Source organism: Culex quinquefasciatus, chromosome 2, assembly GCF_015732765.1.
Source record: "Culex quinquefasciatus strain JHB chromosome 2, VPISU_Cqui_1.0_pri_paternal, whole genome shotgun sequence".
Taxonomy (NCBI): Eukaryota; Metazoa; Arthropoda; class Insecta; order Diptera; family Culicidae; genus Culex; species Culex quinquefasciatus.
In genome coordinates, this window is record NC_051862.1 from 141454695 (window position 1) to 141469766 (window position 15072).

Below are 15072 nucleotides of genomic sequence, written 5' to 3' on the forward strand. Positions count from 1 at the left end.
AAGGACACTTTAAAAGAAAGAAAATGTATTAAAAAGCTGATATAAAAAGGTTGATGAAAAAATATGCAACAACCATTGAAAGTTAAAACCCTAAAGCGTCTCATTGATGACTCCTCTACCCTCAATATTTATCTCCCTTTTTTACTCTGTTGCAGCCTTCTGCAAAGGAGAGAGTAGCAAAAAAGTACGAGGACGCGCTGCAAAAAGTTACTTTTGCTGGCTGCAAAATTCTGCGAATCTGCATGCCGGGAATAGACCAAGTCACTCATCGGCACTATTTAAAAAAATCGAAGAATTCACATTTTTAGTAAAAATCAAATTTGAAGTGATCCTACTTCGAAAACGTTACACTTTATCAACAATGATGTTGAATATTATTCGATTGCATGTTCTATTTTATATGAACTAGGTAAAAATAATGACTTCAAAATTGGGGAGAGAATCCAAGCTTCTTTATACCCTTTTTTTTATACATTTTTTGGGATTTCTCATTTTTTCTATATAAACCATCAAACACATTTTCACTCACAGTAAAACGTCAAACATCTCAGTGTAAATTTCATATATTTTGTAACTCACAAAGTATCACAGATTAACAGCTAGTATGGTTCTTTGTGTTGTCCTTCTACTACAGTCATCAGCACCATTAATTACAAATCAATACGATTTTATGTTCTTAACGCCGAGTCGTTATTTGCGGGAGTATTTGAATCGTTTCCGTTGAAAAATAAAAACACTTTGATCGTTGTATTCATGTTGGGTGTGTTCTTTGTGTGTGTTTCGGTTTTAACATCTATTACATATTCCTAGCAATTGTACATCACGAATTTACGACTTGTTTTATTTTTTATGTGGGTAATTCTCTACCAACTCACACGAAATCGGGAAAAGTTGCCCCAACCCCTCTTTCGATTTGCGTGAAAGTTTGTTCTAAGGGGTAACTTTTGTCCCTGATGACGAATCCGAGGTCCGTTTTTTTATATCTCGTGACGGAGGGGCGGTACGACTCCTTCCATTTTTTAACATGCGAAAAAAGAAGTGTTTTTAAAATTAGACGCCCGATTTGATGGGGTATTCAGAATTCTGAAATAATGTATTTTTCATCCAAAAAACTCTTAATTTTTTTTTCAAAATTCTCCCATTTTCCCTTACTCGATTATAAAAAAATTTGGAACATGCCATTTTAAGGAAAATTTAATGTTCTTTTCGAATCTACATTGACCCAGAAAGGTCATTTTCATTTAGAACAAAAATTTTCATTTTAAAATTTTATGTTTTTTCTAACTTTGCAGGATTAGTTTTTAGAGTGAAGAATTTTCTACAAAGTTATGGGGGGTAGGCGTGGCTGAATGGTTACGCTGTTCGCTTTGTAAGTGGAAGGTTCTGGGTTCGATTCCCTTCTGCTCCTATCGAGAAATTATGGAAAGAAGGAATGCTGAATACTTGAATATGAACGAAAAATTCATTAGCCCGCGGCGGGGTTCGATCCCCCGTCCTTGGAGTCAGCAGACAAAAATGCTTACCACCAGACCATCGAGGTTTAGTTGATTAATAGGATCAAGAATGCTATAAGAATCCAAGAAACTTGATGAGAATCTGAGAACCAAAGAACAGACAATGCAATATTGAATGCAAAGTTGAATTCAAGACCTTACTCGGTTGCAAACTCGTTAGGTGAATATTGAACTTTCAACACGACAAGAATTCACCACAACAAAAAGCTTGGTGAACCGAATTGTGGAAAGCTTTCAAAATGAATCCAAGAACATACGAAGAATTAAGGACTATGAATAGGGGGATGGCGTCGCTATTTTTAGACCACGTTTTCCACTTTTTCTCATCGAAACCGACTACTTTATCGACTTCATTTTGCTGGGCGAGATAGGACGCCGTCTATTTTTAGACGATGACTCAGCACTTTTCCACTCTTGCGCTTAAAAAAACTAGATGGCAGCACGATGTAACGCCACGTCCCTATAGATTTGACCAGCCGCATCACTTACCACGGTGAATCCTGGCTTCACACCCGTCTTACTAACACCCTCAAACCTCACATGATACTTTGTCGAAGACGCAGCCGATTTAGCGGTCTTCATCACTCAAGTATCGGACTAAAGTTCCTATCCACTTCCTCGTGTCTTACCATTGGTCGTGGCCGGCGCTGTGATTGGCTAGCATGATAGGGACATTTGAAAGTTGCGAAGTGGTGATGATTGGTTCCTACTCTTCATCTGTGGTCCACGGAGCAATTATTGGAGGTCCTGGCCAATAACAGAGTAGCAACTACGGGTAGACACCAATGCTAATCGAGCATCAATTTCACATAAAAGTCCTTTTGACACAAAATTTCTATCTCATCACCGTTTCAGGCTGCAAATTATTGAAAAACACCTCTTTTTTGCATGTTCAAAAATGGAAGGGGTCGTACCGCCCCTCCGTCTCAAGATATCAAAAAACGGACCTCGGATTCGTGATCAGGGACAAAAGTTACCCCTTAGGACAATGTTTCGCGCAAACCGAAGAGGGGTCGGGGCAATTGCTGTGTGAGTTGGTGGAGAATTACCCATGTTTTATTTATGAAATGTCATTCTAATTGATCATAACAAGTTGATAATGATTCACGGAAAAAGGAATGTTGCATAAAAAAATACCTTGCTAAAGCCTTGAAGAAAAAATGTGTTGATACATTAAAAATGTGCCCTAAAATCATGAATTAGTGTATTTTTTTTTTTTTTCATTTAGCAAATATTTAATGTAAACAAAATTGGCTCAATGTTTGATGACATTATTTGAGATATGGAACAATCTTTTATTTTTTTGGCTTTGTTCATCAAAAATTAAAATCAGTTTTTTTGTAATATGGATAGGATATCTAAGATCGAGTGTGCAAAAATCCTGTTTTGTACTAGTTTTAAATTCGATGTATCTTTGCTAGCAAGCAACATATGCATTTCAAGGGTATTTTTTCTCCAACAGAATATGACCTTTTCAAACACTCTAGATTGATACCAACACACATTTGGGTAACAAAAGTTGCATCTTTCGATTGCGAAAATTTTGATTACCAAACATGCATACGCCATTTCATGGAGGGGAGCTAAGATTTTTTTTTTTTGAAATATGAGTTTTGGCGAAAATGTCATTTTTTTGGACCACCCTAATAGAGCGTAGGTTACCCTAACGGCCAAACAAATAAAAAATACGGGTCTAATTATTTCGGTCAGGGACCCCCAGCAAAATGTTGAGCCCGAGCCCGGATACCATCTGATTCGATTCGTTAGGCAAAAATAAGTATCGAGCCAGAAGGTATCTCTTCAGATTTTCCAAAATTTTCAATTTTTCTTTTCACCCTAGTGGGGAATCGCTGCCGAGTTAGTTATTTTGATCCATGAGATCGAATTTGAAGTTCATATTTCCGTTATTGTTTTGAAATTGTGTTTAATAGTTGGCAGATTACATTGAAGATAAGTTGAACATTTAAATTGGTGACTATAGTTTTTCACGTAAATTTGCATGTCCAATGCTATACTGTGCATTAAGTTGATATCAGAATTTTCTGCCATCGTCTCACGGTCCTTGGAAATCGCCTTGGATTGGCCTAGGGATACCCAAAAGGTTTGGAAAAGTTCAATTTAAAGAAAATCAGAAAAAAAAACAAAGTCAAATGATTGCCCATACCCAGTAGGGTGGTCCAAATCCGGGCTCCCCCTCAAATCAAAGATTGGCCCATCACTAGGCTAAATTCAAAATCGCTCTAACCGCTTAAAGTTTGTATGGGAAAATCGTCAGAGTGTATGAAGAAGAGCAACAGTTTCAGATTTTACCTGTGGAGGGCGCAATAGTTATCCGATTCTTACCCTTTCTCTAATCGAAATTAGCTCAGTTAAATCAGCAGCATGTAGTTAAACTTTCTGTGCAGTTGCTGTAAGGTTTACCATAGTTCTTTGGAAAGTTTAACTCCATTTTGCACGCACACATGATTAATTTATTGATAGTCGTAGATCAGTTTTTTTTTAAACCTTGGAATTCTTGTTGTATGAGTTAAAACCTTGTTTACATTTTTAAGCTGGCTACGAGGAGCCCATGTGATTGTGGAACAATATTACAAAACGTTGTCCTAAAATAATGCAAATTTTATTAAACACGCAGGCCTTTAAGGGTTCACATCAACCAAGAAAGTTGTTGTTTTTTATTTTATTTTACTTTAAATTACGGACCCAATCTTAAAACAATATGATTGAATTTTGCTGTACATAACATTGCAGCCAGTATTTTAGGGGATGAATAAAAAATCATATCGGTAGTTCCCGTAGTTTCAAAGATGCTAAATTCTCTGGTGTAAAATCTCCGATTGATGTGCACCGTTAACTAGCAGTTGCATTATTATTTTTTTGCGTGTAAAACTTGTGAAATTGGGAGTGGGAGGGGGGATCTGTGCCCTTTTTATGTTTTGACTCTGGCTTATGAATACTGTTTATCTGGTATTGCAAGATTTGTACACTGATAGATCAGAAACATCCACTGTAACACTGATTTGCACAACCATTGGTTCAAACGCACAGCAAAGGGATCCAAATACCATCCATGTCAGATGCTGCTAACGGTGGGACAGTTGTCGACACGAGTAAGGTGACCTGTAAATAGCAGCGCACTTTACGATTTGTTGTTTGCCATCGTTTGACGACTCTGCTCGGCAGTCGGGGGAAACACGTAGGAGGGTTCAATTGCATTGAAGTCGATGTAGATCTGGCGGTGTGGCTCCAGAAACGTTCGGATCTCACGGAATGAGGGTCGGTCATCTGGGTTGGGTTTCCAGCAGGTTTGCATTAGTTCGTACAATTCGGGGGTAATATTGTCTGGTTTTGCCATTCGATTTCCCTCCTGCAGGAAAGCCAACAGCTCGTGATTACTCACTGACGGATATGGAAAACCACCTGTGACAGAAAAAAAAAGTTTTTTTTATGGAATCTTCATGCTGCGATGATAAGTACTACGGACATGTCCAACTTCCAGTTCAACATGGACTCCACTTTGGAACGAAACACAGAATCATAACACCCCCCTTAGAAACATTTCGTTTGTGCTATCAATACCCAGGAAGGTGCTGTGTCCTATCTCTCGCCTAGACCAGACCAAAATCCATGATAAAGCTGACAGACCAAATCTGTCAGACCAAGACTGTCAGACCAAAGAGCAAAAAGTAAACAATCTTGGTCTTCGAAGCAGGTGTACACAAATCAACAAAAGAAAATTTGAAAAAGATTTTATTCTTCCAATTCAATGACTGGGTTTGGACTGCAAAATTGAATGGACGTCAGAAAATGATTAAAAATTGCGGCGTCCTGTACACCGACAATTAAATAAGCAGTTTAAAGCCTTATTCTTTCACTTTAAGTTTTGATCGCGTTTTCGGTTTACACCTGAAAAATCTTGAAATTATTTATACTGATTTGTGATTCCTCTCTTTCCACCATTCCCTTGTCAATACCCACAGATGCACAGCAATTATGTCAGCAACAGGAGGTCGGATTCAATATATTTGTTTATATCATTTAAATTAAAAAAAAAAAGTTCCGCTACAATAATCTATAATTCACATTACTTCATTTGTCGTTGAAGTTTCCCTGCAAACTATTTTCATGTTAATCCGTAAATTGTGGAAATCGTTTAAATTCTGAGGCATCTCTAGGGGGTATTTAATGAAATACAACTCAAACATCATTTCCCTTTCCTTTTCCCAGTTGATCGCATCAGATTGTGGTAATTGTGGTAATGTGTCTGTCAACACATTTCTGGCGCTTCTATTTTCCTTATCGTCAACAACCTAGCTTTCGAAAGCTTTGATCCTTGCCTTGTGTCTGAACGGTAGGGTGACAAGAAAAATTGAAAATTTCGGAAAATCTCATGAGATTTTCCGATTCTTTGGAAAAAAGTAACAGAGCCAATTTTGAGCCAGGGGTCTTTTTGTTAAAAATTAGGTATATGTGTAAAATTGCGAAAAAGTATGGGGATAAACATCGCTTCAGGATTTTGTCAGCAGGTGGCGCAGGTCTCTCCCAAAAAGTGCCCAAGTGTGAGATTCTCGTAGAAAATTCAATTCCTACGAATTTGTGAAGGGTGCAAACGCTCCGAGTTGATCCTGAGGAGTTACAAATCGGCTTATATACTTCAACATAGTTGTAGGAAATTGTATTTCCTACCAGAATCTCACCCTTGAACAAATTTGGGCGAGTCCTGCGCCACCTGGTAGAAAAATACTAAACGATGTTATTATGCACACATTCTCGCGAATTTCAACGACCCCTGAACCTTAACCGTTTTGGCTTAAGGCTCTGGAAGACATCATCCCCAATCGGCCATGTTTGTTTTAGGAAAAAACATTCAAATCTTGATTCAGAATGTTTCAATCAAAAAATGGTTTTCATTGTGTTGTTTGTAGAAGCATTTTACATATAGTGATTATTTTTCATTTCATTTTACTACTTCTAGAGCCTTAAGGTGAAGCCGTTGATCATTTTCGAAGAAAATCATCACTATAAAAAATTCTGTATTAAATTCAATTCAACAGATTTCGCCACCAAAATGAATCAGCATGTGCCGGTTGTTGCCTTCTTGAAGCCACTGAAAGAATTTGTGATCTAAATCAAATGTGCTTCAAAATTTATATCATTTTGTGGCACAGTCATTGACGTCCTAGTTAGCAATCATTGATTAATGACGATTTTCATAACTTTACAAGGAATGGGATAATCGTTACCAAAATCAGCATGTGTAGGGCACTATTCTAAACAACTTGTTGAAGAAATTTTGTCAAAATATTGAAAGTGACGCAAAATTTATATCTTTGAACGAAAAATCATGTCAATGATGGAAGTCTTCACGTTTATGCAGAACCATCATTGACAGTCATTGCCATAAAAGTAAAGGACACCATCTACCACCTTAGAATTCGCAAAGATACTTATTTTTTCCAAAGAATCGAATCAGAAGGTATCATCGCTAATGTCTATTTTTTATTGTTGATTTAGCTGGTAGCTGAATTTTCTGGCATCTTCTCACGGTCATTGGAAACGGTCGTGGATAGACCTAGGGGTTCCCAATTGGTGAGAAAAATTTCAATTAATAGAAAAAATATGGATTAAAATTTCGATTTTTAATCTCTTCTCCTACATCAGGAATAATTGTTTAAACCTTCTCGCAAATTTTTGAATCAGTCGGCAAAATATTATTTTTCTTGAAAAAAGTTTAATTTTTAACCACATGATCACCCCTAATTCTAGCTCGATGCTGCCATCATGCGACTGCGTGCTCCATTTGTTTGTCAACCAAGCAGCAGCTGCATGGTGAGACGAAGTGAGGGGGGAGAGGTTTTGACCAGTGACGTCGGACCCGCCGCCTATTTCGTCGGTCGTTGAGCCGACGGTCGTTTCCAACGACCGAGTCCAGTTAGGAACTGATCGTACAATAGCTAAGCTAAAATAGAACAGCTAAATTCTTAAATCGATGCTGTCGTGCTATCATGTCGTACGTCGCTATTTGACGTTCCGAGAAAAACCCGGTTTAAGGTTTGACCTTGAATAAACAAAAACTAGAGAGCTAGAACGGAGTGTTTTCGGTTTTAATTGATTATATCAGAATTGGAATCGAATTTTAGGGATTTGTGAAGGTAAAAAGTTGAGGCATTGCTAGCTGCACAAAATGGCGTTCTTAGCTCAATTTAGCTCAAAATGCACGTTCGTAACATGACGGCGACGATATGTGAGATTTTGGCTCAGTATACCCACCGGATCAATCCCCTGAATGCCCGCTAGAAAGTCATTTTTGTTACACTCTAATAAGCATATGGAATCATACGGTTTTTTTTACAACAAACATTTTAAAACGTTAACTTTTGCCCTGTAGGCCAACAAGACGGCACTTTTTGGTCTCAATTTGGACATATTCGGAATTCTCGGGAAAAGCCTTGTTAGTTTGAGGTGTCGGTGTTTTGAATTTGATTTAGAAAATAATTAGATAACGAATTTCTGAAAAAGATAGATTAAGTTTACCCTGTGATCAATACGTTAAATGTTTTATCAAGTAGGTGAATTTTTTTTTACCCCTAATCCGACAAAATGGCAAAAATTATTTTAATTCATTCTAAATGACATTTTTTCCAATCAAATTCAAAATTCCAACACAAATTGAGGCCAAAAAGTGCCGTCTTGTTGGCCTACCGCGCAAAAATTAAAGTTGTAAAACGTTGTAAAATTGGCATGGCATGAGCTCATCTCATGTATAGAAAAAAAAAGCGGAAAGGTTTATCCAGATCGTAGTACGACCTCTAGAACAAACCGAGCCGAATCTATAAATACTGCCTCGATGTTATTGGCCCATATTTTCAACGAACATGCACAATATGAAACAAAACTATGATTAGCAAACCTTACCGAGGGTTCCAATTTCCCAAAGCACAACGCCGAATGCCCACACGTCGCTTTTGCTAGAGTAGAAATTGTCTCTCATTGCTTCGATAGAGAGCCACCGGAGGGGAACCTGTAAGCAAATTCAAAACACAGATATAAAGTGGATATTATTGCGAATTATGCGCATAGTGTTGTTGCAATTGTTAATTTATTTATTTCAGGTTAAAGCTGCCCAAAATAAATTAATTAACTAATAATTATATTAATTAATTATGCGAAAATTTCGGAGGAACGTGAGGAAAACGGTTGGGTTATTTGAAAAAAAAAGATTGAATTTCGACGATTTATAGTTCCCAGTTAAGGCGAAGAGTATTGAGTATTTCCTTTCTCTCTGGTTAAGGTTTGGGGGCCGTTGTTCTGCGTTGAAGTTTGTAGGCCTCTTCCAAATTTGTCTAAGTGTATGATTTTTCTACGAATTTCAATTCCTTACAATTCAGTCGAAGGGTGCAAATCGATCCGAGTTAATCAGATGATTTTTTATTAGTAAAAAAATCTTATATACACCCTATTTACATGTTATACATTTTCAAGTACATAAGCCGATTTATTTTAATTACATTACGAATCTTCCCGTACAAACTTCAACGATCAATTGCGGCTTTTAACCATAATCGATTTAAAATTTACATTTTTTTCAATATTATATTTCCTTGTCACCCTAGTGTACACACAAAAAAATATTTCCGAATGTTACATCATTTATGATGTAACACTTTAGCACGTCATTGAACATTTATATTTAAATGCAATTTGATGTAAATTTGCAACAAATTATACGTAAAAACATGATTTTACGTGTGATTCAACCGTTTACGTCGAATCTCATGTTTACATCAACTGAGTTTATATGTGATTCATTTTTTCCGTGTCGAGTAAATTCACATATTTTTTTCTGTGTATACTCAATGATAATGATCCGTCCTATATGTAAAAATAGCAAGCCGAGATTTTTTTTAACTTTTTCTGATAGTTCACGTGATTTAGAAGCAAACTACAACTGCAAATCAAAATTGACGAAATCGCATATGGGACGGGCTTGCCTTGAGCGGCACAATATAAATGCTGGAATTACCTTTTTGTTCCTAGTATTGACGTAAATGCCTGTTCGTGACATTCCAAAGTCGGATATCTTCAGCGTTTTCCTCTCATCGATCAGAATATTCCGCGCTGCTAGATCTCTACAGAAAGGAGAAAGTTTAGCATTTAATAGGCGGGCACCGCGACTCTTGTAGCGAATGGTATAAAGTATTGTTATGTGTAGACAAAGACCATCTATAAACCACGTTGTTACCTTAAGAAGGGGGTTCAGCGATTCTCCACGCTCCGTACAAAAAAAATTGTTTTGTATGGAAATTGCCCGCGAGGGGGGGAGGGGCTCTGACATTTCAAAAAAGTTTCCACGTGGTTTATGGATGGTCCCATACGTTCAATTTACATTCGTCTGCAAAGCAACTAATATTGCCACAATGAAAACTTGCACAGCGATTCCGTGCAATGCATTGTTGGGCTTCGGAGTAAATTGAACAGTATGACACACGAAAAAATGGAATTTTACATTTGACGTCATGTAAACGTTTTTTCTATGTAAGATTAGGTTTATTTTAATATAAATCGATAAAATTTCCATTGGAATTCCTTTACATCGTGCAAACCCTAAAGTTACATAAAAATAACCTAACTTCACGCCTAATTAGATGTACATATCTGGAGCATCAAATTATATGTAAAATTAAATCAAATTAAATGTAAAATAAAAGCAGTGATTAAAATGGAGCAATTCTGGCGAATGATCGTAATTGAGACACAAGAAAAGACAAGTTTGGGTGATGAGTAAACATATTGGAATTTGCTAAGATTTGATGAGTGATGTAAAAAAACGTATCGCTTTAAACAAATTTATACACGTGTTTTCTCGCCCAACAAGAATAATAAGATTGCAATAAGAATTATTTCCAACCCATATTATAACTTATGTAATTTTACACGATCTTCGAAGCTATTTGGAACGTGTAATTAGTGTGTCCCAAAAAAACACGAAGACGAGGAAATCAATGTGCTCAGTTCTCAGATGACAGATAATCATGTCAGAAACAACTCTCCCATACATGAAACATTTTTGAAAAATGACAGTTTTCGACAATTTCACAAAATCTGCTTGAAAAAAATAGAAAATCTTAAAATTTCTAATGGCTTTTACCATAAAATGATGGTCTGTGGTCCATTGAATGAATGTATCGATTTGGCCTTTGAAACCCTTATTTTCGATTTCCCGGTAGCTTTTATATAAAAAAATACGAGTTTTTGCTTTACTTTTTATCAATCATTTCCCTCGGTATTGAACTCAAAAATTTCCTCATCAGTGAGGGTACATGCATCTTGTAAGAAATTTTCCGCCAAAGATTTTGATCTAAGCAACATTTAAGTTTCATCAATTCTGAGCTGAGATATTCCAGTTTTTTGTGAAGAAAGAATATTGAATTTCTGAAAATGTTGAAATTGCTCATCTTTGGCACACAATATTAATGGCCTATCTACAATCACTTAACTTAGAAAATTTCACTTAGCTTAGGAGTTTGAATCAATGGAAATGAATCTGATCTTCTACAATGAAAAGGAATAACATTAGAAACTTGACGTATGGTTTGGAAAATTTCAAAATCTACGGTAAGTTGACGTTTCCATATCAAAGGTAAACAAACAACTGCATAGCAACGTATATCAGCCCAGCAAATTTTCTAAGTTGATTGTGGATGACGGCCGTAATGGCCTATCTACAATCACTTAGCTTAGAAAATTTCACTTAGCTTAGGAATTTGAATCAATGGAAATGAAGCCGAGCTTCTACAATGGAAAAGTAATCAAATTAGAAACTGACGTATGGTTTGAAAAATTTCAAAATCTTCGGTAAGTTGACGTTTCAATATCAAAGGTAAACAAACAACTGCATAGCAACGTATATCAGCCCAGCAAAATTTCTAAGTTGATTGTGGATGACGGCCGTAAGTTGCGTACATTCCTAAGTAACTACTTTACTTAGATGTTCTAAGCTAAGTGATTGTAGATAGCCCATAAGTTGTGTACATTTTCTAAGTTTTACTTTACTTAACTATTCTAAGCTAAGTGATTGTAGATAGGCCATAACCCTCTATCGCCCATGGTACTCCACTAATTTTTGTGTCCAAAATCAAATTTCTCTGCAACCATATTTTGTTTCAACTTGCTTTAATCTTCATTTGTTTATATAGAATGTTAATTTATAACCATCAAAATTTAATTAAATTTGGACGATCCAGCTACAATCATTGTAGAAAAACGCAAAAAACCTCGATTTTGCTCTGGGCGGGAAGAGGTTAACATGAAGAATTCCATCATTGCCATGATTTTTCGTTCAAAGTTATAAATTTTGCGTCGCTATCAATATTTTGACAAACTTCCTTCCACAAGTTGTTTAGAATAGTGCCCTACACATGCTGATTATTTTTGGTAACGATTATTCCATTCCTTGCAAAGTTATGGAAATCGTCAATAATCAATGATTGCCAACTAGGACGTCAATGATTGTACCACAAAATGATATAAATTTTGAAAAACATTTGATTTCGACCAAAAATTCTTTCAGTGGCTTCAAGAAGGCAACAACTGGCATATGTTGATTCATTTTGGTGCAGAAAATCGTTAAATTGAATTCAATACAGAGAATTTTAGAGTGATGATCAATTTTCTGCGAGAATGATCAACGGCTTCACCTTAAAGGAAACTAAACCCTTATTTGAAGTGAGGCTATATCGAATCTGTTTTTAAACATGATTAGCTCATCCTCTGATATTTAGGCCACATTGTGTTGTTTTCTCATGGCAGACTACGTGCTTAATCTATGAATTACTTTTAGTAAAGAACTCTTGTTTAGTAAAGCAAAGCAAAAACTCGTATTTTTTACATAAAAGCTTTTGGGAAAGTGAAAATAAGGATTTAAAAGGCCAAATTGATACAGTAACTTGGACCACAGATCATCATTTTATGGTACCGTAAAACGGGTGACTTTGATAGCCGGGGTGACTTTGATAGGTTTGTGGTTTTTCCGCAAAATGAAGAGAACAATTAATATATGTAAGGAATGGTTTAGAAACATACTGACCGTGGTAGGGACGTGTTCAAAGTACCTCAAGAAGAACTTTTCATAAAATTTTGAAAAGTTAAAAAAGTTAGTCTCAAAGTATCATGATTTCCTCAATGAACATGATTTTTAATCGGAAAACGGAATGCATTTTCGGATTCTTTGGGTAATTTTTCACCAGGAGAAGGTTAAATAAGTTTGTAAATAAAAAATAATATTTGTTTTTGAAACACAATTGAAAAATATCTCAAAATTTATAGGCAATTTCAGTTGAACAAATTTTATTTAAAATGTGAAAACTTGTGATTCGTGCTTAGAATTCAGTATAAAATGCAATATAAATCGATTTTATAAACAAAACTAGTTTTAACAAATTTCAGGCAAAATTCCGACTTTTTCACAATTTTACCTAAAATTTATAAGTATTTTGTTAAAACGCTTATAAACTTAGTTAACTAAATATAAACATTGATTTTTTTTTCTTAAAAACTGTATCAGCGTCTATAGTGATGGCACATTTAACTTACAAATAAAGTTTGAACATCTTAAATATGATTTTAACAAAAAAAAAACTGACTTTGATAGCCACCCCGGAAATAAAACTAAGAATCTTTAACGTAACTTTTTTTTTAAACACTATTGAAAAAACTTTTTTCCCAAAATAGTGCATGGACTTATCTTGAGAAAAACCTTACATGTTGGAAAATACATATTTTAAAAACAAATTGAAATTCTATCAAAGTCATCCCGGTTAACGGTATCTATATAGCTATAGCCTTTTTGAAAGTTGAAATTTTCTATTTTTTCTAAGCAGATTTTGTGAAATTGTCGAAAAAACTGTCATTTTTCAAACGATTTCTTCGAAAGTTTGCATGTATGAGAGAGTTGTTTCTAACATGATTATCTGTCATTTGAAAACATAGCATATTGATTTCCTCATCTTCGTGTTTTTTTTTTGGGACACGCTAGTGTAATATTACGTTTAATTTGACCCAGCTTTGCATCTTATTTGGAGCTCCAGTGCAGTGCATCTAATTTGACCGAGAATTACACTTTTTTTTCGTAGTGTGTATTTAGACCAAAACCACTGACCTCATAACGTTTGTAGAAATCTGAGCTTAAAATGCTAAACACTTGCTAGCTTACCGATGGGTTATCTTGATTTTCTCCAAGTGGTGCATACCACATGCAATTTGTTGTGCAAAGTCATGCAGCTCATTGTGATCCAGAACGTACTCTATCGACGTTCCTGACTTTGCAGTCTTGCCGCTAAGAGTAGTATAAAGTGCTGTCAAGCAAAAGAGCAAATAGGATTTCAAACTGTTAGAAACTGTTTTTTTTTTGCGGTGGTGGGGTGCACTTTGCATGTTTTCGATCATATTTTGCATTTCTCTATTCACAAAGTAACAGCAGCAAATAATATAAAAATGATACTGCTTCAAGAAATAGGCGAAGAGCAAAGCGTGACACCAGCACTTTGAAGAAAAAAAAAGATACGGCATAGAATTGCCTAGGCATAAAATAAAAAAAGGAATTAATATGAAAAAGCATTTTTTTTCACAAATGTGTAATGCTCCAACTTACTGTCAGTCAGTGATGGCCTCACCAACGTTTCAGGCTGTGCAATGTAAGAGGCGTCCGAATTTGAGCTACTGAAATAATGAAAACAATGACCATTATGTAAAGTTAAGCTTGTTGTTTTTTAAGGCGGGCGAATTTGTCTTATTTTTTAGCATTCCAGCAATTTTTCATATTTTTTCAATAAAAAGCTTGCTATTGTTTTTAATTTATTTGCATGAACTTATTCCCATAAACTTCACCATTTTGCATTGTTTATTCTCCAGATTATGATATGTATGAAAAAGACAATGTGCTAATCATACGCATTTCAGGCTCGATTATCAAAAGGTCTTGAAAAAACTTCACTTCGGATGATCGAATAACAAAAAAAATGTTTTCTGTTGACTTACTTTTGTTTATCGTATCTAAGTATTACCACTTAATTGCTATAAGGCCAACAAGAATATTTTTGGTCATAATTCGATTATCCGGAGTCCCATACAAACCTTCTGATAACCCGAACAGATGGTAATAACTAAATACTGTTAAAATAACAGAAAGTGTTATGGAATATTCTTGCAAAATCCATTTTTGCATAAGAGTTCAATAAAAGTTTATGTTATCATAACAAAATTTGTTATCGGTCTGATATTGGTTGAAAGCCAGAACACCTTGGGAATAACATTTTTTGTTATGGAAGAATACCTCAAACTGGGATGATCGGATTAGTTGTTAAAATAACAAAAAATAATAACAAAGATTTGTTCAAAGAATAACTTAAAATGTTATTAGTCAACAAAAAAATCATAACGGCGAATAACAAATCTTGTTATAAATAACAAAAAATAGTATTTTCAAATATCAAAAAATGTTTTTCCCAAGTTATTTCCGTCTGCTTGGGAAGCGCTACTTCGGATAATCGAGTCTGGACTG

At 35.4% G+C, this 15072-nt stretch overlaps 1 protein-coding gene across 5 annotated transcripts in view; it reads right to left on the reverse strand.

Annotated features, from left to right (window-relative positions):
* Window positions 1–4072: 4072 nt before the first annotated feature.
* Window positions 4073–15072, reverse strand: part of LOC6037123 (tyrosine-protein kinase receptor torso) — a 63310-nt gene continuing 52310 nt past the window's right edge. For 4 of the 5 annotated variants that reach the window (XM_038253111.1, XM_038253115.1, XM_038253114.1 and 1 more), the window contains 5 exons: window positions 14164–14231; window positions 13726–13867; window positions 9538–9643; window positions 8430–8535; window positions 4073–4934 (listed from right to left, as the gene is read on the reverse strand). In XM_038253111.1, coding sequence (XP_038109039.1) covers window positions 4654–4934; window positions 8430–8535; window positions 9538–9643; window positions 13726–13867; window positions 14164–14231 — 703 coding nt within the window. In that variant the 3' untranslated portion in view covers window positions 4073–4653. The remainder of the gene's footprint in view (window positions 4935–8429; window positions 8536–9537; window positions 9644–13725; window positions 13868–14163; window positions 14232–15072) is intronic. The other variant, XM_038253112.1, reaches the window with a different exon arrangement.